The sequence below is a fragment of the Sebastes fasciatus genome, chromosome 21 (genome assembly GCF_043250625.1).
Source record: "Sebastes fasciatus isolate fSebFas1 chromosome 21, fSebFas1.pri, whole genome shotgun sequence".
Taxonomy (NCBI): domain Eukaryota; kingdom Metazoa; phylum Chordata; class Actinopteri; order Perciformes; family Sebastidae; genus Sebastes; species Sebastes fasciatus.
The window spans coordinates 1,910,727-1,933,674 of NC_133815.1; the positions used below are offsets into that span (position 1 = coordinate 1,910,727).

The 22,948-nt window shown below is 39.7% G+C and overlaps 1 protein-coding gene across 2 annotated transcripts in view; it reads right to left on the minus strand.

Annotated features, from left to right (window-relative positions):
• Positions 1 to 815: 815 nt before the first annotated feature.
• Positions 816 to 22,948, minus strand: part of LOC141759432 (gamma-aminobutyric acid receptor subunit rho-3) — a 34,458-nt gene continuing 12,325 nt past the window's right edge. For both annotated transcript variants that reach the window (XM_074621488.1, XM_074621487.1), the window contains exons 3-10: positions 9,788 to 9,855; positions 8,728 to 8,951; positions 8,094 to 8,176; positions 6,531 to 6,668; positions 5,168 to 5,320; positions 3,731 to 3,792; positions 2,349 to 2,480; positions 816 to 1,481 (exon numbers count right to left, since the gene is read on the minus strand). In XM_074621488.1, coding sequence (XP_074477589.1) covers positions 1,179 to 1,481; positions 2,349 to 2,480; positions 3,731 to 3,792; positions 5,168 to 5,320; positions 6,531 to 6,668; positions 8,094 to 8,176; positions 8,728 to 8,951; positions 9,788 to 9,855 — 1,163 coding nt within the window. In that variant the 3' untranslated portion in view covers positions 816 to 1,178. The remainder of the gene's footprint in view (positions 1,482 to 2,348; positions 2,481 to 3,730; positions 3,793 to 5,167; positions 5,321 to 6,530; positions 6,669 to 8,093; positions 8,177 to 8,727; positions 8,952 to 9,787; positions 9,856 to 22,948) is intronic.

The following is a 22,948-nucleotide window of genomic DNA, read 5'->3' on the forward strand; positions in this document are numbered from 1 at the left end:
TGAGAATAAAGTCATAATACTCTGAGAATAAAGTCATAATATCATGATAATAAAGTCATAATATTATAGGAATAAAGTCATAAGTATAAGAGATAAAAGGTTGTAATATTCTGAGAATAAAGTCATAATATTCTGAGAATAAAGTCATATGTTTACGAGATAAAAGGTTGTAATATTATGAGAATAAAGTCATATGTTTACGAGATAAAAGGTTGTAATATTATGAGAATAAAGTCATATGTTTACGAGATAAAAGGTTGTAATATGAGAATAAAGTCATAATATTATAGGAATAAAGTCATAAGTATACGAGATAAAAGGTTGTAATATTGTGAGAATAAAGTCATAATATTGTGAGAATAAAGTCATAATATTGTGAGAATAAAGTCATAATATTATGGGAATAAATTCATAATATTATGAGAATATAGTCATAATATTATGGGAATAAAGTCATATGTTTACAAGATAAAAGGTTGTAATATTATGAGAATAAAGTCATAATATTATGAGAATAAAGTCATACTATTATGGGAATAAAGTCACAATATTATGGGAATAAAGTTAACTATTAAAATTAAACTACTCCACTACTTGGAATAAATCCTGGAGGAGTGCTGAAAACAACGTGTTTCAAAGCTTTCTCTACTCTGCCAGGATGCTAAAAAACTTTATTTATTTCTTATTTTGTTAATAAAAATGTATTAAAATATAAATGTAAAAATTCTATAAAGCTTACAAAAGAGCAAAATTAATTTCTTAAAAAGTACAACATGACCCTGAAGCACACATAAATTCACTTTTACATCCTCATGAACAAGATAAAAATTTTATGAGAAAAGAAATTAAAGTACATGTACAGTAGCTGGTTGGCTCCACTCACATCATTCATCAACATTTTCACATAAATTTGATCCTAATTTAGTATTTCCCCGTAGTTAAGGAGTGAATTAACCTTAGAAATCAGAGCTTTGAGTATAAAATGTTCAGATTATTTAAAAAAACAGATTTCTTTCAGATTCAACCGGCTCCCATGAGACACATTAAGAGTTCCTACTCATCTCTCTCTTGTACAGAAGATGATCAGTGATGAAGCTCCTGTGATCAAGAGTTAGTTCAGTGAAGGAGGAGGAGGAATCTCCCAGCATGCTCTCTGCCTGTTTCCAGAGCAGCAGAGATCAGGAGTACAGACACCAGTAGATGGTGTTAAAGAGCAGGTAGGACAGAGGGAACGCCAGGCGCGAGTACGAGTCGATCATGTAGCTGTTGCTCACAAACAGGTCCACGTTCTCCCGCACGGACCGCTGCCGGCGGAGGCGGGTCCCCTCCGTGGGCTGGACGTCCGGCGTCTGGGTCGACGTGGTGAGGCCGTCCGAGGTCAGGGTGGGCGCCAAGCGGGAGAACGGCGTCAGCTCAATGTCGTTGTCGTGGAAGCAGCCGTCGAAGGCCATCGCCTGGCTGGCGTTGAAGGTGGACGGGATCTGAAACATGAAGGTACAGATCATACTGTGTATTCAGATGATATGTGGGGCTTTGGGGACAATTTTGTATGTGTTTAAAGCTGCTGTAATCAATATTTTATATTAACAATGGATCAAATGTCTGACCAATAGACAAAACATCAAAATTATTCAGTTTACTGTCTTTTAAGACAAAGAAAATAAGCAAATCTTCACATTTGAGAAGATGAAACCATGAAATATTCTGCATTTTTGCATGAAAAACACAATGCATCATATACAGTACGTTCTCGATATGTTTTGCATGTAAAATCTTAATTTGTTAAGCAACTAGTAACTACAGCTGTCAGATAAGATATTTATTAATATTTTATTAATCCCAAAGGAAACTCTTCTGCCAGAGATTGCTCAAATATTACAACAAAATAAGAATAACAACAACACAACAGAGTAATAAATATATAGTGTATGAGAAGTAATACTAACACCAGTGCCTAATAGAATAACAATAAAAGTAAGATTTAGTAAAATAAGTAAACAAAAATAGAAAAGTAATATTGCATGTGATATTGAAAGGTAATATTAAAATATATTATAAATATTATAAATGTAGTGGAGTAGAGTGTGAAGTGTCATAAAATACTCAAGTAAAGTACAGATACATCATATTTGTACTGAAGTGTACTTGAGTAAATGTACTTAGTTACATTCCAGCACAGAGTCTCTTGAGCAGAGAAGTCAGATTGTAATGTGTCTGTTTGTCCACTAGAGGGAGACATTTAGTTAAACATGTTATTCCCTCCCTGTTCTAGTGTTGAACAGTGTTGATGTGTGTTGAACAGTGTTGCACAGTGTTGAACAGTGTTGATGTGTGTGTGTGGTGCCAACCTTCCCCCTCTTCATCTTCCTCATCTCCTCCAGAGTGGTGCAGTAGTTCACCGCCGCGTATTCGATCACAGACAGGAAGACAAACAGGAAGCTGGTCCACAGGTAGATGTCCACCGCTTTCACGTAGGATACCTGGACAACAAAGAGACGCATCAAACTGAAATGATCCCATATTCTTAGTTATTTATTCAGTTCACTGTTCAGTTATACTTTCTGTAACAACGTAAAGGTCTCAATGCTGGTTCAAAACCTTGTTCAGTTATTCAGCTGTTAAAGTTCACATTTATAGAATAACTATGAACTTTAATTAAACATTTTTCAGAATATTTTCACTCGTTTTTTTTCTTTCCTGATGACATTATTATTTTGCTTTAATTTGAATGGCCAGGATCATTTATATTTATAGTTATTAACAGCATTTTACACTATTTTCCACCTATTCCAGGTTCCGTGTAGCCTTTATAGCCGAAAATATGACGTTTTTTTACTTAAAACTGTGCAGCAATTTTACATCATTTTGGACCATTGTTATTACTATAGATAACTCCTGAACATTTAATTCTTCTAGCAATGTTTGCCCTGTAAAATCATATTCTGTAAATCAATCAGAAACCTCCTTGCTGGAGGTATTGAGGACAATTTCTCCAGTGAGCCAGACCTACAGTACTTCCTCAGGTTGTCAGAGATTTGACCCCTCTAGTTTCAAGTCTGGACTCTTACAGGCTCACATGGGACTTTACGTCCACTATAAGTGTTTGTTTTTGTCACTGACAGGCTCAGGTTGTTATTATAAGTGTCTGACAACATTAAGGAAAGGATCCTACAGAGAAATAAAACCTATTTCTGACCTTTCTCTTGATCCGGTCTGTTTGTTATCGTGTCCTCGTCCAGCTCAAGGAGAAATCTCGTTGTGAAATCTGAATATCCGTATACTCTGGCTCTAATAAATACCAATTCAAAGACCTCGTCCTCGTTGTGGAAATCATCTAAATATTCAGCCATGACAGTGAAAATCTTTTAGATAACGCTAAGCTACACTTTCTGTACTCCAACACAACAAACTGCATGTTTCCACCATGAATGTATTTCTCTATTCCACCGTTGTCTTCCGGCAACACGTCACCTCGCCAGATTTCAGAATGAGACTTCTCCTTGAGCGAGACTCTTTCCATGATGTTGTCAGACACTTCTAACAACAATCAGAGCCTGTCATGGCAAAAACAAGCACTTTTAGTGGACGTAAATGACCGTAAATAAAAACTGTCGTCTACAGCGTTCTCCCTTTAAAGACCCCGAGAGCCCACTGCACCTGAAGGCCTCTCGGACCCAGAGAGCCCACTGCACCTGAAGGCCTCTCAGACACACACAAACAGAGCTGTTACCTGAGGCATGGAGGAGGACACTCCGGTGATGATGGTGGACATGGTGAGCACCGTGGTCATACCTGCAGGAGGAGAGAACACGGCTGTTTTCAGACACAACAACACCTCTGACATCTAGACGGTCCACTCTGAGAGAAAACCTTCAGATGATACATGAAGTCTGGTGTGAAGACCGGACGGCTGGTCAACTTTGGTAAGACAGATACCAAAACCATGTACGCGTTTAGTCATACGAAGTTTATCATCACTACTCTGACTAGTAGATATCATTCACATCAACATCCAAACACAAAGAATAACATCTTTTTCTGACAAACCAGATTATTCCAACTCAGGAAATACATTTCTCAACCTTCAAAAATCTCATTTTATGCTATTTAATTTAGTAGTATGGTTTGTGGATAAAAAGCAGAAGAAATACAGAGTGGTGATGTATTTTTTTTTCACTTAAAACATCTTAAACCTAATTTGAATAACTGCACAATCTGTATGTATTTCTTAGCTTTTTTGGGGAATTTTTGTGCTGAAAAGTGTTCGTGCTTTTCAAAACCTTTATCTAAAAATGGACCTAAGTGATAAAAAAGGAACACAACACAGATCCTGTTCATATATAAATGTAATATTTACTGTATAAGAGCTGTCCCAAAAATAAATATATGCTCACATAGTCACATTATGGGTCTCATCAACCACAAAAAGCTGCTCCCAACGAGGTAAATCCTGACATTTTAGGGGTCAGACTTGGTCCTTTCACTCCTTGAGGGCGCCTGCATTCACACATTTTTTGAAACGTGACCTCATTGTATAAAATGACCTGTGTTGACCTCTAGGATAATCACAGCCTCATGAAACTTTACAGCCACAAACTAGAGACCTAGAGCATTCAGACGATGGATGGCTTTCCTAGCTAGATTGATCAATAAGGGGGTTTCTGAGCAGTTTACACAACACAAGTGCTCGCCATCCAATCACCGAAAACTGCAATTCTTGCAGAAATCTCCAAAATGTCAAAAGTTTTGGATCCCAAATCACAGCATGGCTTTTTCTATGGTGTTCCTCAAGGTCTTGGTGTCTTAATGTGGGATTTTGGAGGGATTATTGATCATTTTTATCAATTCTTCAGTGGTAAAAAAAATGGTTAAATTTAGCACCAAATCTGTGTAACAAATGGTATCAACCCAACAATCTGCTGCAACAACTTATGAGACGTAACAGAGCATGGGGATGACCATCATATATTCATTCATGTTTATTTCTGATTAATGACTGGAACAATTTGACCCTCAGTGCTGAGCTGCATCTCAAATTAATCTTTCAGATGATGTACACCACTTCTATGTGACATCTACTGTTGACCTGCTATCTCCCCCTAAAGAATACTAAAACAGGTCTATGGTAAAGAGGGGTGGAGTGGAAGAAGTTAATATGTGTTGTTACCCAGAGAGACGCGAGCAGGGACGGCCCTCCGGTCGATCCAGAAGGAGACCCAGGATATGACGACCATCAGCATGGTGGGGAAGTACGTCTGCAGCATGAAGAAGAAGATGTGCCTCCGCAGGATGAAGTTAATGAAAAGACGATTGTACCAACCTGACAGAAAGAGACAGAGACACTGATCTCATCAGGAAACCATGAGCATTAATGGAAATCAATGAACAACACAAATCAATGACAGATATTGATCCAGAAACCCTCACAGGTACTGCATTTAGCATAAAACAATATGCTCCAATCATAACATGGCAAACTGCAGCCCAACAGGCAACAACAGCTGTCAGTGTGTCAGTGTGATGACTTGACTATGACTTGCCCCAAACTGCATGTGATGATCATAAAGTGGGCATGTCTGTAAAGGGGAGACTCGTGGGTACCCATAGAACCCATTTACATTCACACATCTGGAGGTCAGAGGTCAAGGGACCCCTTTGAAAATGGATGTGACAGTTTTGCCTCGCCAAAATTTAGCGCAAGTTTGGAGCGTTATTTAACCTCCTTTGCGACAAGTTAGTATGATTAACACAACTTGTGATTTTTAGGTTGTAGAGGGCTCAGTTTTAAAGTGAGTGAAGATACTGGTATCATATGAAACTAGAGTGATACTAGTTTGTCATGAAGGAGGTTAAATAACGCTCCAAACTACATTTTAGCAAGGAAAAACTGTCATGACACACTGACAGCTGTTGTTGCCTGTTGGGCTGCAGTTTGCCATGTTATGATGTGAGCATATTGTTTTATGCTAAATGCAGTACCTGTGAGGGTTTCTGGATCAATATCTGTCATTGTTTTGTGTTGGTAATTGATTTACAATAATAAATATATACATACATTTACATAAAGCAGCATATTAGTCCACTCCCATGTTGATAAGAGGATTAAATACTTGACTAATCTCCCTTTAATGTTCATTTTGACCAGTTACAAAATGTGTGATTAATGTGTGATTCATTGTGATTAAATATTTTAATTGATTGACAGCCCCAATATAAACAAATATGATGTTGTTATTCAGTAGTGAACCACTTTCTGACAGAAACAACAGAACCCTCTCAGCCCGTTCACAGTGAATTCAGGTTATTAAACACATTACAGACACACACACTACACACACTACAGACAGAATGACAGACAGACACACAGACAGACAGACAGACAGACACACAGACACACACACTACACACACACACAGACAGACAGACAGACAGACAGACAGACAGACAGACACACAGACAGACAGACAGACAGACAGACAGACACACAGACACACAAACAAACAGACAGACAGACAGACAGACAGACAGACCGGTGCTGCTGTAGAAAGCGAGGCCACTGGAGGCGTGGAAATGCTCAATGAAGAACTGAGACAAGACGATCTCATCCGTCCTCAGAGAGTCGTTCCCATTCTTCCAGTAAAGCATCAGGTCGTTCTCATTGTACGCGTCTGAGGAGAGAGAGAGAGAGACAGAGAGAAACACAGAGAGACAGAGACAGAGAGAGAGAGAGAGAGAGAGAGAGACAGAGAGCGAGAGAGAGAGAGAGAGACACAGAGAGGTGTTCAGTTTCATGGAAAAAAGAGGAAAGATGAGAACTGGAAAAAGAGACAGAGAGTTGTGTATTCTTCGTCTGAGTTCATCCTGCTGTCTACTTGTTTTCAGTGGTGGAAGAAATACTCAGATCTTTACCTTTAAAGGTTCAGTGTGTAGGATTTGGTGACATCTAGTGGTGTGGGTTCAGATTGCAACCAACTGAGTACCCCTCCGCTCACTCCTCACTTTCCAAGACTGAGGTAACGTGAGCTGCCGAGTATAAAACCGTGGTAACGCCGTTCACCTCGCTCAGAGGACATCCATACCATAATAACACTACTGTAGGAGCAACAGAAGTCAGACAGCGGCTGGCGGTTCCACGGTTTAACACTCTGCGGCTCACGTTACCTCAGATTAACAAGCTAGAGTCCGTGTTTGGTTTGTCCGTTCTGGGCTACTGTAGAAACATGACGGACTCCATGAAGAGGACCAGCTCCCGATGTCGATATAAAGGACTCATTCTAAGCTAACGAAATTCAACCATTCTTAGTTTCAGGTGATTTTACACTAATGAAAACATTGTTATGAATATTATATTAAATTTCTGCCGATAGATCCCCTGAAACGTTACACATTGTTCCTTTAAGTAAAAGTAGTAATACTACAGTGTAAAATACTTTGCTAATAATAAAAGTACTGCATTCAAATTTTTACTTCAGTAAAAGTACAAAAGCAAAAGTACTCATCGTGCAGAATGGTCCATAGAATAGTATATCTTATATTATTATATGATAATCATTGCTGAGGTTAATGTTGCAGCTCGTAAAGGTGGAATTACTTTTAATTACTTTATATACTTTATACTATAATATCTATTTATTTGCCCCCGGGGAAGTTTGATCTTAATCTGTGATATTACGTCATAATGTAATGACTGATTATCGGGGGCGGCAGTAGATCTGGGTCATCGGTTCAAGTCCCAGCACGGACCAAGTGAAGGAGTGTGGACTGGTAGCTGGAGAGGTGCCAGTTCGCCTCCTGGGCGCTGCAGAGGTGCCCTATATATACTAGGACGGGTTAAATGGAGAAGACAAATTTCACTGTGCGCTCGCTGTGTACAATGTGTGACAATAAAGAATGGATTTACAGTTACACATTTTTTTATTATGATATGAATCTGCAAAGTAAGTAGTAACTAAAATGATCAGATTAATTTAGTGGAGTAAAAAGTACAATACTGTATGTAACTCTGAGATGTAGAGGAGTAGAAGTACAGTATGTGTGTGTGCGTGTGTGTGTGTGTGTGTGTGTGTGTGTGTGTCTGTGTGTGTGTGTCTCACAGCTCTCCAGCTCCAGTGAGCAGTTCTGTGTGTCCAGAGGGAAGCTGCTGAAGTCCATCGAGCAGAGAGCCGTCACCGTCACCCTGAAACACACAAAACACACAAAACACTAACTTTCACTCCAGTCATTCATCTTCTCCTGCTGTTGACCTCAATATGGGTATGACATGTGAAACACTCTTCTGGGACCAAAGAGAAGAGGAGAGAAGGAAAATAGTAGATGAAGCAGAAAGGACGAGAGACATGGTCGGAACCGTAGATTCTAACTGGCACGACCCTTACACAGGAGAACAAGGAGGACGGCATCTCCCCTCATAACGCCGACTGATCGTGTGGCGACAAAACACGGCTGAAATGTGGAATGTTGGTGGATCAGGATGGCCCAAGTCTTCTGCAGCAACATTACAGTTTGTGTTGGTCGGTTGTTGTCATTAAAAACATATAAAGCATCAAGTTTGCAGATTAAACCTCCTGCGCCCTATTCCTCTGAAAAAATAACTACCCATAATGAATCATCAGGACCAGCTGCTGAACCAGTCTGCATGTCTAAACGTGCCTTTTTCCTCCACAACTTAACGTCTCATGTCTCAAACCCGTCCCCGTCCCCGTCCCCGTCCCCGTCCCCGTCCCCTACCTGACGCTGTAGAGGATGTTTCCGTCGGGGTAAACCCGCAGCATGATGTTCTCCATGGTGGTGTCGTGGATGAAGGAGCGCTTGGAGTGGACGAAGAAGACGTCGGGAACCCAGATCTTCTTCACCAGCCTGGAGTCAAACGTCCTGCTCTGGTTGGTTCTGGACGGAAACGCCAGCCGCTCGTCTTTCCAGTAGTGACGCAGGTACAGAGTCATGGTGAAGTCCTGCAGGACGCCACACCAGAGACATTATGTTGATATATAACTTTTCTTTCTCTGTATATGTTGCGTTGTTTATTCTAATGTTTTATTGTATTTATAAAACAAAGGATTCAATCGTAGGTTTTGTAAACACGTCCTGGTCAAATTAATACGATTTGTCATCGTCAGTGATGTTTCTGCAGCCTGAAGTGGACCGTGTCTCCAGACTGCATGCAGATTGTCACCGTTCCAGTCGAGGCTGCCTTGACGACACCGTCCTCTCCACCATTTATCTCTCTTAGCCGGAGGAACTTGATAAAACACTCGTAGGTAAGTGGCCGGCTGAGTTGAAAGCAGAGTCATCCAGGGGTCACAGAACAGACGAAGCCAACTGACAGGAAGTGACATCAGAGCGGCCTGAAGTGGACATATTCTCAACTCTCTGAACTCATTAACGGTCATAATATGTAGAAATAAGTGTTGATTCTGACTCTCAGAGCTCTTTTCTTTGTGAAAATCTGGATTTTATTTTTACATATTTGAATTATTTTGATAATGATTTATCCCTTTGAGTCACTTATTGAATGCACAACCTTATTTTTAATATTAAAAGCGGCTTTTAAGCTATGAAATAAAATAAAGAACCACAGACTCAGACTTGGTTAATTTGTGAGGATCGACTTTAAATCATATTTTCCTTTACAGATATATGAACTTATGAATATAATGTGTTTTTTTTACAGAAAAAAACTCAATGTTTGATCAGTGTGTACGGCATTTTAATTGTAGAAAATTCAACAAGTAAACCAGTTAACAGTTTAACAGCTGGAAAAGAAGTTAAAGAAGTTTAAGACTCTCACCATGTTGACCTCTGAGATGCTGTCGATGCTCTCCACCTGCACATCGATGCCCACCGGGATGGCTGCGGCTGAAACAACAAAAGCATTCGATTTAAAGTCAATAACTCATAAATCAAAGCAAAGCTTCCGATGGGAATGACATCAGAACAGCCTGCAGAAAGTATTCTCTGTTCTCACGTCACCTTCTGATCTGCAAAAACTCAACCTCTTGTCACTTTGCAACACGCATTTAAGGTCATGAAACTACAAATTACTGCAAAACAGACAACTTCATTTGAGTCTTTGTGGAGGTGGAAGGAAGTTACCGCTTTTATTGTTGTAGTCTGAGTAACGTGACGTCATATCCGTTCCGTATCCGTCAACCAAAACAAACCGCAGCCAGCCGCGAAGCAGAAAACATTGGAGTGGGTACGACCTGCACCCTCACATGATAAATCCAGCGTGGTAAACACTACACATCCAGTAAAGGATGGAAACACTTTGGGTTTCACACGTTGACAGGAAAAGCAGAGCTAGACAGAGCAGAGCTAAAGCTGCATGCTAACTCTGTCACGGACAGGAAACGTTATCATATTGCGGTAACGTGCGGTCGAGCCGGCCGTCGCTCTCGTCTCCGTGGTCAAATGGGCCGACGCTACGACTGTAGAGCACCCATATACTGACATTTGTGTTCTCTGCATTGAAACGGCCCCGATGGAGCTGACCATGGATGGATAAAGAGAACGGAGCTGACGGGAGAGCTAGAGACCACCTTGGAGAAGTTAGAGGAAGTAGTAACTAGGTCTGGTTTTCAAAATAAGGCGTTAACAAAGGGAACTGTATATACTAAATACATATATGGAGATAAGATTGATGGATTATATTCACCAGAAGTATAAAACATTACATGTCCCTTATAAATTAAAAAGAAAATACCACTAATCTGTGAAGGAAATGTCTTTATTCTTTGATTTTTGGGTTGCTGGAAACAAATGTAATAAATATATTTGACTTCAGGACATCTCTGACTACATACATGCTGAAAAACGAACATTTTTACTGGATTCATTTTGATATTTTCCAAAGTAAAAGTCCCTAGAAGTGTATGATTCAACTTTTTCCCCATGGTCTAGTGGTAAAAAAGTTAACAAAAATCGCATATCGAATTGCAATACATATCGAATCTGCACCCAAGTATCGTGATAGTATGGAATCAAGAGATAGGTGTATCATCCCAGCCGTAATATTTCCATACTTTCCAGAAATAATCGTCTGTAACCGGTGCGGATATGTTAAAGGTAGTGATGTGATTTTACTCTGCAGCTTCAGAAAACCTGCACTGAAACATTCAGTAGAGAAACGTTAGTGTGTCGTGATGGTGTACATGTTGTTTCAGAGGCTTTTTCCACCCTAACATGAGTAAAACTTTGCATAAAACACTGAAAATTTAACTTATTTGTGATAAAATTGCCTGTGTCTCTTCAATCACATCGTCTGTTTCGGCCCTCAAACCCTCTTTTTGGTCAAACACTGGTAACAACATCCTTTGTCTTCGCCACCAGCTCGCCACAGCCATCAACATCAGTCCTCCACACTCCCGCGCTCCATCCGCCTCATTAGCAGATTACAGCTTGTTTAACCACTAAACCTGAACAACCTGATTTGTGCACACAAACAGAGCAGAAATAGGTAAACAGCACAAATCCCCCCCTAAAGAAACAAGCTCCAATCACGGCCGCTCACTCCCCGTTCTGCTGCTCGGCCTCCACAGAGCAATCATGACCTGAAGGAGTTTGGGGACGGAGGTTCTTTATTCGTCCAACCAGCTGTGACGCTGCTTTTCTTTTACCATAAATCTACTCCTACTCCTAATTTTAGGATTCCTCCGCCGCCGCGGCCTGCAGGCTAAGGAGCTCATTCCTGACGCGACCACAAGACATCAGCAGTGATTTTACTGTTGTCTTAAACTCATAAACGTCTCTATCTGCAGCACGTTCTTTAGAGTCAATAGAGTTAAACAATGAGGGGAATGCACGGGAAGAATGACTGTCAGCATACTGCTTAATCACGTCTGACAACCGTCAGCTTTAACCTCACTCAGTGTGCTTGTTTAGGTGATCTGCAGCTCAAAAGACGGCTAAGTTTAAACTGGGCTACACGTGGGAATGCTTTCAGACATTTAGGTTACATTATACTTGTTGTTGCGACAGTATTTTAACCCTCTGAGACCCACATTTTAGTCTTTTTTAGGGGGTCTTAAGGGGAGATAGCAGGTCAGCAGTAGATGTCACATAGAAGTACAGGCGCAGTTTGTGTTGGTTCACTGAACCCCCCTAGAAATGCATCTATATTTTTTATAATGAACGCAGAACTAATAATTTATGGTAATGATGAATAATATCGACCTTGTTGTGTCTTCATATTGACAGAATAATAAACCAACAAGATAACAAGATAGATTTGTGTTTTTTTTATTTACTTGTAGCCTAATAACATCGGACGCTCTCACCATTAAAATCCTGTACTTTTCACTATTCATTCATGGAACCCTGCAAGTCACTGCATGTTCTACAACACTGTCCTGCACATATTTCAGAATAAAAGCCTTGTGTTACAAAATGAAGGAATTTTGTCTATGGAAAAAAAACACTTGAGGGCTTTTATTTTGAAATGAAAGCAGGAAGTGTTGATTTAAAAATAAATCTTTACTTTTTTTTCTCCATGTCTGTGACATATTCTACAGATATAGAGATTGAAACTGTAGTAATGTTGCTGATATGATGTCAATATACAGTCAATAGATCATTTTCACTGTGACGTGAGACCTTGAATCTCTAGAAGAGACGCAGCCTAGCAGCGCTCCTGACGTTCCCTGTGTGGACGGGCCATAAGGGGGAACCGGACCCCAGGTTGGGAACCACTGTTATTTACAGTCTATGTTTAATACTGCCAATGTAAACCTCATGTGGCGCTGGAGGAAAAGTCAGAGGATCACCAGAGTCATTGGGATTCATCCTCTGGAGAACACGAATATCTGCACCAAATTTCATGACAATCCCTCCGATAGTTGCTGAGATATTTCAGCCTGAACCAAAGTGGTGGAAAAAAGCACAACGGAGTGATTTGACAGCTACAAATTTAGGCTTTAGCATCATAGCGTTCAACATTTTGGTTCAACGGGACAATTAAATATGAATAATATCGAGTAATTTCAGTTTTGTCACAGTTAAGTTGTGTTAAACATCATTATTTTATTATTTTTAAGTGTGTCTAGCTACATAGAGTTGTGTCTGGAGACGGTTGTCTGTAGTCTTTTCCCTTAATGTTGTTAGTTCTGGTATCTCAGAGGTCATTGGTTTAACCAGTTGTAATTTTATTTAATTGAACGACCAAAATCCAGACCAAGCAAATGGAAAAAAAGCCGTTTTAACCGTCAAATCACTGAAACCATGTCTGCTGGTTTAGCATGCAGTCTCACACACACACTCTGGTTTGGTCTGTGACCTCCGTCTGGACGTTGGTTTATCCGGTTACATTCCTGTTTTCACCCTCGAGGCCAACGAGAATAAAAGAGACGTAGTGGAGAGTGTCTGTGAGCCTTTATGTGGATGTAAAGTGTGTTAATTCCACCTGAATGTTAGCAGGCCGGCAGCTCAATAAACACTTTATTTAATGAAGTTCATCTGACAGCCAGGACCATAAAGCTCCTGCTGCAGAGCGCGACTCATAAAAACTCACACTCACCAGCGGTGCAGACTCAACATTTAGCGTAACCCCGACGACGAGTGCTCTTTGGTGGGAAAAACCTGAAACAGAAGGTCACTCTCTCTGCCCCTCTCTACTGCTTCCCTTTTCCCTCTTCACACCCAGTCAGAGTATGTTAAAGGCAGCTTATACAGAGACACGTGCAGAAGGAGGTCAGGTTCAACTCTCTGGGTTTATGTGATGCAACGTCGACACAAAGCCTCTGTGTTGAAACTAGGGCTGTCAATCGGTTCAAATGTTTAATCGCAAATTAATTGCACATTTTTTATCCGTTCAAAAGGGACCCCTTTGAAAATGTCCGTGCCAAAATGTAGCCTAAGTTTGGATTGTTATTTAACCTCCTTCACAACAAGCTAGAATGACATGGCTGGTACCGATGGATTCATTAGGTTTTCTAGTTTCATAGAAATATGAATATATAATGCACGCTAAAACCTAAAAATTGCAAGCTGCATTGATGCATTAAAGAAATTAGTGGCATTAAAATTAATTTGCATTGATGCGTTATTATCGTGTTAACTTTGACTAAAGTTTATACATTTGTACATATTTGAAAATGTTATAAATTTGAATTTGGTACCAATGGATTCATCAGGTTTTCTAGTTTCATATAATACCAGTATCTTCACTCTAGCTTTAAAACTGAACTGCAACAAATCACAAGTTGCGTTAATGTGTTAAAGAAATCAGCGGCGTTATTATCGTTAGCTTTGACAGAACCTGGTTGAAACAGTTTCACATCATATCATTAAAGGTACTTTATGTAACTTTCAGAAAATCCTTGTTATCAATGACACCGGTGGCCGTTGAGTGAACTGCAGTCGGCATCCTGTTGCTTGTGAACGTGCTCGCACTCCGTAGGCGCGAGCGATCAGTCAAGAATAACTCCAGGTTTTTTCCTTCAGGCTTATTCTATAGAGCTAGCGATCTCTTCTCTCTGTGCATTCGTACCAGTTACAACAATTTCTGTTTTGTCTTCGTTTAATTTGAGGAAATTTTAACTTGTCCACTTATTTACTTATTTAATTTAACGCCGCATATGTACTTCACGTAACAAACTGACCTAATTTACCCTGAACCACAATCTTTTCCTAAACCTACCCAAGTAAACCTACGTTGGAAGTTTATTTTGAAAAGCTACTGTATGCATGTAACAAGCAGAAACTGTATGTTTCCTATAAACACAGATGTTTATTTTGAAAAGACACTATGCTTGTAGTGAGCAGAAACTGACACGTCGCCAAAACTGACGCTAGAGGAGTACCTCCTGTAGGGCGTCGTAGTTTGAAGTGTAGGACCACTGACCAAGCGTCGGTATTTGACCAGTTGGGAGTGAGAACAGGTTTCTCCAGAGAACCTGAACGCAACCAGGACCCTGAGGCGGGCAGGACAGATTGTAGCCGACTCCTCCCGCCCTGGTCACAGACTGTTTGAGTCACTTCCCCTCAGGCAGGAGGCTGCGGTCCATCAAGACCAAAACCTCACGCCACAAAAATAGTTTCTTCTGTGGCCTCATTAACAAGATCCGGGACCCACTGACACACCGACTCTCATCCCACCCCCCCACCCCACACACACTAGACCAGGGGTCTGCAACCTTTACTATCAAAAGAGCCATTTTAGGCAAAAAAAATAAATAAAAATAATCTGTCTGGAGCCACAAAACATGTGATCATTGTGATGAAGGTAACACAGTTTATAGTCTAAGTATATAGTATATAAGTCTAATGCAGTGAGGGACAAAGAGACAATGTACTACGGAGTATTAGGACCACATTGAGGGAAACAACATCTGAGATTTACAGTTGTAATATTACGAAAATAAAGTCATAACTTTACGAGAAAAAAAGCAAATAACACGTAAAATGACTACTTTATAATCCCGGATTGATTTATACGTGTAAGAAGTTACAAACAGTCCCTTTAACTCAACTTGCAATTTTTAGGTTGTAGCGCAAAAGAGGATAAAAAACGCTGCAAACTAGTGCTAAATTTTGGTGAGGAAAAACTGGCATGTCCATGTCCAAAGGGGTCCCTTGACCTCTGACCTCCAGATATGTGAAAGTAAATGGGTTCTATGGGTACCCACGAGTCTCCCCTTTACAGACATGCCCACTTTATGATAATCACATGCAGTTTGGGGCAAGTCATAGTCAAGTCAGCACACTGACACACTGACAGCTGTTGTTGTCTGTTGGGCTGCAGTTTGCCATGTTATGATTGGAGCATATTGTTTTATGCTAAATGCAGTACCTGTGAGGGTTTCTGGACAATATCTGTCATTGTTTTGTGTTGTTAATTGATTTACAATAATAAATATATACATACATTTGCATAAAGCAGCAGATTTGTCCACTCCCATGTTGATAAGAGGATTAAATACTTGACAAATCTCCCTTTAAGGTTCATTTTGAACAGATAAAAAATGTGGTATTAACTATTTTAATCGATTGACAGCCCTAAAATAGTTTTACATTTACATTTATGTTAAATGCATTCAAACATATCGAATCGTCACACAAGTATCATGATAGTATTGAATAGGGAGTGAATCGTCCCGGCTCCTGTTGTGGAACCGAATCGACTGATAATGAGTCCGACTAAACTCACTTTCTGGAACGGAAAGGCAGCAACGGTTCATTGCGTCTTGCACAGATTGTCCTGCTAGTCACTAAATCCAGTTCTGGACTTTTATTCGTGTAAATCTACAAAACCTCAGTCAGTGAGCTGCAGCAGATTTACCTTAGTAACACAAACAAATCACATGCCGGGTGCAGCTTTAAGGTTTTTTTTGGTTTGTCCCCAAAAATGTTTGTGTGTGTGCTCGGCGCTTTAGAATGAGTCGTTTAATCCCACCGGACACAATAAGGCCGCAGAGGGATCAATTCATAAGCAGCATAATGCAGCTTTAAGGTCGCAGGATGTTTCAGTGCAGCCTCTACGCCACGCTGACTGTTTTTGATTCGACTCTCCAATCTGAGGAGGGCGGGGGGGAAAGGTGGGGGGGGGGATTAAAAGGTGATTCTCTCAGCAGCTTTTGGAGAACATGAACGTCAGACTCCTACACAATCCATACGGACTGAACCCAGCCACGCATGAAGCTGGCGGAAACACTGAAATGTAATCAAAGCTCTGCTCTGAATGTCACTCACACACACCACACTAGTGGTTTTCTATGTTAAAGCACACTTACTGCAAATAACGTATGTTTTACGTCACGGCTAACCTTTTGGGAAACATGATATTTTTGTTTTAAACTTCAGGATGTATTTTTACTGCAGCTACAAGCAGACGTTGTGTTCCAGGACATTTCATTTAAAAATCACATTCATCTGGCAGATTCTACTTTGATTTATTCAATGTTGGAATGTAACTACATTTAGTGAAGTACTATTTGAGTTTGAGGTACTTGTACTACATGCTACTTTAAACTTCTACTCCATTATATTTATCTGACAGTTTTAGTTACTTTACAAAAGAAAATTTTTACACACAAAACATATGAAGATCTTATAAAATATGTTATAAATTAAACTACCTGACAGTTTATACAAGCTGCAACGATTAGTCCATTAATCAATTAGTCGATTGATTGGCAAACAATTCATGGTTCCAGCTTCACAAATGTGAAGATTTGCTGCTTTTGCTTTTAATTTTTTTTTTCCAATAATATCTTTATTTATTTTTTCAAATAACGTAACCAATAACAAAGAAGTGAATGTATTATCATCCATAAGAATATCAAAGGTAGAGAGAGATTATTATAATATATTAATTATTGTTTAATAACAATAATGACACAGCATTTTCACCAAGGAGACCGCTGTTCGTGTCCCGTGTGAAACCAAAAGTCAATGTTGAGTTTACTCTTGTTATGTAACGTTGTTACGCCTGTTACGTAATGTTACGTACGAAAGTACGTTAAGTGCGGTTGTTATATAGAGGCGCCAGTTACATTGTTACGGTTGTTCCGTCGTTACGTCCCATCGTTCCGTTCCGTCACGTTCCGTCGTTACGTTCCGTCGTAAAGTTCCGTTCCGTTGTTCCGTTCCGTTGTTCCGTTCCGTTGCTACGTTCCGTTGCTACGTTCCGTTCCGTTACATTGTTACATTTTGTTGTTGTGTTCCGTCATTACATTCCGTTGTTCCGTCACGTTGTTCCGTCACGTTGTTCCGTCACGTTGTTCCGTCACGTGGTTACGTAATTACATTCTGTCGTTGCGTTACGTTATTACATTCCGTTGTTCCGTCACGTTGTTCCGTCACGTTGTAACGTCATTACATTCCATCGTTACGTTACGTAATTACATTCCGTTGTTGCGTCCTTAAGTTACTTTGTTACGTTGCATTGTTACGTTCAAGCTGTTCTCGTACACGGTTCGTAGCAATACACTGTAATTCGTTTATATCCCACAAAATCAATTTGTATATAATCCACATAACTGTGAACCAGGAAGAATAAAGAGCAACAAACGCCGTGTAGGGAGGAAGTCGGGTGGGTCTAAAAACACCGGACTCTCGCTCAGTAGACCGCTGTTCGTGTCCCGTGTGAAACCAGAAGTCAACGTTGATTTATTTGTCTTAACTTCACTGCCCAAGTTACGCCTTTTCTGTAGTTATTTCAACCCAAGACACAATCTTTTCCTAAACCTAACCAAGAAGGTTTCCTGTGAGGATGGAAGTTTATTTTGAAAAGACTGTATGCATGTAACATGCTGAAATTGACACGTGTTGCTGGACATTCGTAGGAGAACGCACGATAAATGATGAATAACTTTTCATAAGATATCATACGAACGGTTGTATGAGGATACGTTGTTACGCTACGTTACATTGTTATTTTAACATAAACCATGTTCTTCTTCTAACCTTATCCAAGTAGTTTTATTGCCTAAACCTGATCAATCGTTTCACATCGTTAACCACGTGGCATTATGTGTTTCTGCAAGCGTGATGTGAGGCTGATATGAAACCTATTTTTCATCAACATTCAACATAACCCGTGGTTTACAGAAACGTACAATGCCACCAAAGGAGTTCTGTGTGACCATTTCCACATGTAGACAGACTTTCAAGTAGGTGGAGAACGATGATTTGGCGGATTGTTTGAATGGATTTAATAACTGAAATCAAAGGATAAATCACAGTTGTAAACAAGCCGGCCATCAATAGCAACTTTTTATAACCTGATGTTTTTATGGCGGGAATTCATCTGTCAATCAGAGCCAAGGTTTGTTACCTGAAATTGGGGCCAGACGAGGTCACACAGCGAAGAGCTGCGGACAAAATATACAAGTGTTTGGAAGGCCAAAGTTAGTAAATCAGTTACGAGCGTTTGGTCTCATGATGTGTGACTATAAAAGACCAAAGTGGCCTGAAGTTTGTAGGGATTCATTTAAGTTTACAGACGTCCTCGATATAGAAATACTACCTTAACATCTGTCACACGGTGTATTTCGGGACCGTGGAGGGATTTGTTTTGATTCTTCGGACACACTCGCAGCAGCTATAGGCTTATCTGAGGCAGAAACAAAAAGCTGAGATTTCCCTTCTGTGTAAAATTATAGTGGGTTGAAATGCCGCAGGGCCGTGACGGGGCAGACAGTGGTGCTTTTGTTGTCCCCACTCTGGACGACAGGCCGGACGCCAACCAACCTTATAGACTGAGAAGATACGATAGCAAAACAGAGGCCGTGAGTCACCGTGTGGGTCAGACACATTTAAGTGTATTTAAGTACTCTTCTGAAAGTATTGGTACTTTACTTTTCACACCACTTTCTACTTCTACTTCTACCACATTCATCTGACTGCTTTAGTTACTTCACAAATTATGATTTTTACACACAAAACGTTTAAGAGTTTATAAAATATGATGTTTTGTTACAAATTAAACGATCCAGCAGTTTATACAGGTACAGCTGAAACAATTAGTCCATTATCAATTAATCAATTATTCAATGGAAAGAAACTTTATTGACAACTACTTTTCATGTAAAAACATCCACATTTGTTTAATTCAGTGATCATTTTAATAATGTTGATAATGTCAATGTGTTAGTAATAATGTTAATAATGTTAATGCATAATGATGTTAATATATTAGTGATAATTTTAATGTTAATGTTTCAGTAACAATGTTACTAAAGTGAATGTTTGAATAATGTTAATGTTTTAATAATAATGATAATGTATTAGTAATACGGTTAATAATGTTGATGTATTAGTAGAATGTTAATGTTAATGTGTTAGTGATAATGTTAATAATGTTAATGTAATAGTGATAATGTTAATAATGTTAATGTAATAGTGATAATGTTAATAATGTTAATGTAATAGTGATAATGTTAATAATGTTAATGTAATAGTGATAATGTTAATGTAATAGTGATAATGTTAATAATGTTAATGTAATAGTGATAATGTTAATAATGTTAATGTAATAGTGATAATGTTAATGTAATAGTGATAATGTTAATAATGTTAATGTAATAGTGATAATGTTAATAATGTTAATGTAATAGTGATAATGTTTTTCCTGTTTTTAATCTTTGTCTTTCATCTGCACTGATCAGGAGTAGCGCTCCTAATTTTGTTGTATTCTGTAAGATGACAAAACGGGCTTTCTTCTATTCTATAATTATCCATAATAATAACAATAACGGTATATAACTCTGACAGTAAATTAAGCTGATTATACTGTGTGACTTAGTTATCAGCAGTGAGTAAAGGATCTGAATACATCTTTCGTCGCTGGTCAGATATAAGAGGATCCTGAGTTACAAAAACACTGTGACATTATAAAGTTATTGAACTTAAACACGAGGGTTTAGTCCCTCCAGGTATTTCCAGGATTTCCAGTCCAGAGCAGAGGTCGTCAGAGCGACAGAGAGTTTAGTTCTGATAAAAACGTTCAGATCAATGGAAGAATGAAAGGAAGAGACTGTCATCAGCAGAGAAATGACAGCATTGTCCTTCGTTCCAAAAACTTAAACTAAGTTTACATTTTGGTGACACGCCTCCTCTTGTGGTCGCCAAAATAATGAGAGTAAAAACCTCTCAGGTCAGGATCAATGATGTGGTGTACAAACTGAGAGCACATTTTGAATCCTGTTTATACCAACAGTCAGCGCTGGTTTGTTTTAAACGTGACTACAGGCTGCGCTCACACAGGTAACTCACTTTGATGGGATCACGGCGAGGGCGACAACACAGAGGAAGGGTGGTCGGGTGGTCTGACAGAGAACCAGGCGCCACGTTGGTCCATCATTTCTACTGTTTACCTCGCGGTTGTCCAGACAAAAGATTAAATACTTGCTGCTGTAACTTAACTTTAACTTTCCACAGATGTAAAACCCTGTCTGTGAGTATTATGAAGGACTGTGCCGTGTTTTAACTCTTCATGAACCTTCAAACTCATGGATCTATTTTTCTATTAATCATTATTATTAATTTGTTTTATGTAGGCAGTGGTGGAAGAAGGATATTTACTTAAAGGGACTGTTTGTAAGAATCAGAAATTGCATGTTAAAAGCGACACCTGTGGCCGTTAAGTAAACGAAAGTCAGCGTCCTGTTGCTCGCGCTCGTGCTCGCTCTACATAGACATGAACGAGCATCGGTCAACACAGTGAGGCGACACACGTCAGCTAAAAGCACAATATCACTCTATATTTCAGCTGCTTGGCAGTAATGTTAGCTGACCAGACCAAGGTCTCTCCATGAATCAATGCTGATCCTAGTGTTGGCTTTTCCTGCTTCAGCCTCCCGACCGCGGCCGGAGGGAACGGGGGAGACACCGGAGTTTTGGTCGGAGACGATAACGTTTCTCTCTGCGGAGCCCCGTCACTTCACAAGACACGGGAAACCTCTGTTGGCCTGGAGGAGCTGCAGCAGTTATTTCTGCACAAACGTCCACTGTTTCACTAGATATTCTCAGAGCTAAACTAACTCTTCTGCAGTATGTAGTGTGCGCGCATGCACGTGAGGTGGAGAGAGCTGAGTGAGAACGAGCGCGGTGTTTGAATGAAGGCAGGCAGAGCAGCAGAGTACAGCAGAGACTCCGGTCCTGGAGACCAAAGCTACGGTCTCCCCCGCGTCCTCCGACCGCGGCCGACACTGTTTAACAGACGGGCTTCACTAAACTATAACAATACATATCTCTTGATGTAAATACACAGAGATACTTTAACAACGTTTATCTCCTCAGGAGCTTTTAGATCATACCATGATATGGTTTTAATCCGCGCCGCTTCGTATGGAAACATTTAACATGAAACTGTGTGTCTGCGTGCAGCAGCTATTGTCGTGTGTTTGATACTGATGATCTTCATTTCAGACGTCAGTTTGTTTCCCACCCCTCCATCTGCTCCAGACATGGAATATAATCCAGATTAATGCACACGAATCCCCCCCCTCCCCCCCGCCCCCGACTCTCTCACAAAACACACACACATAGAGGCACTCATTATAATGCCAAAAACACACAAAGGGACACACAATCACATTTGAGTGAGCACACAGAGTCCTACTGTATTTCAAATGCATTAATACTCACACACACACACACACACACACACACACACACACACACACACACACACACAACGGTGTAATCTGGGTCAGTGTTGGTGATTTTTGGATTGACACATCCGTTGTCTGGGTGACCCAGTGCCCAGCATCACATCATCAAACCACCGCCTGTACGCATCATCAGTGTGGGACGAGGGCTGATTTTCTCCGTTGGGACGTCGTGTGAGCGAGCGGATTAAATGTTCAGAGATTAAATGAGGTGTGCCTTTCTGTGCGATTGTGTTGTTATCTTTGTGAGGACCAATTTCAGTTTTAAAACGACTGCAGTGAGGACATTTCTGCATGGTGAGAGACATTTCGTCCGGTACGAAGGACGGTTTGAAGGTTACGGTTAGGTGGGGTTAAGGGAGGAGTCATTATTTATGTAAACATTCACAACTTTACTTAAAAAAGATGTCAATAAAAGACACTAGATAAGGGAGGGGGATTGGGTATAAAACTGATTTTTTTAAAAAATGATATTAAAAATAAATAAAAATGGATTGAAAAAAAATATTTAAAAAAAATTATATTAAAAATAAAAAAATAAAAAAATATTTAAAAAAAATATTAAAAATAAATAAATGTAAAAATAGATTTTAAAAAATATTTTTAAAAAATTAGATTAAAAATAAAAAAAGATTTTAAAAAAATATATTAAAATAAATAAATGTGAAGAAATTGGCCTTCGAGGCGTTCCTGAGATATCGGGCCCACGAGAAAGGGATGATCGTAAGGTCACGGTGACCTTGAAATTTGGCCTTTGACTATCAAAATCTAATCAGTTCATCTTTGAGTCCAAGTGGACGTTTGTGCCAAATGTGAGGAGATTCCTTCGAGGCGTTTCTGAG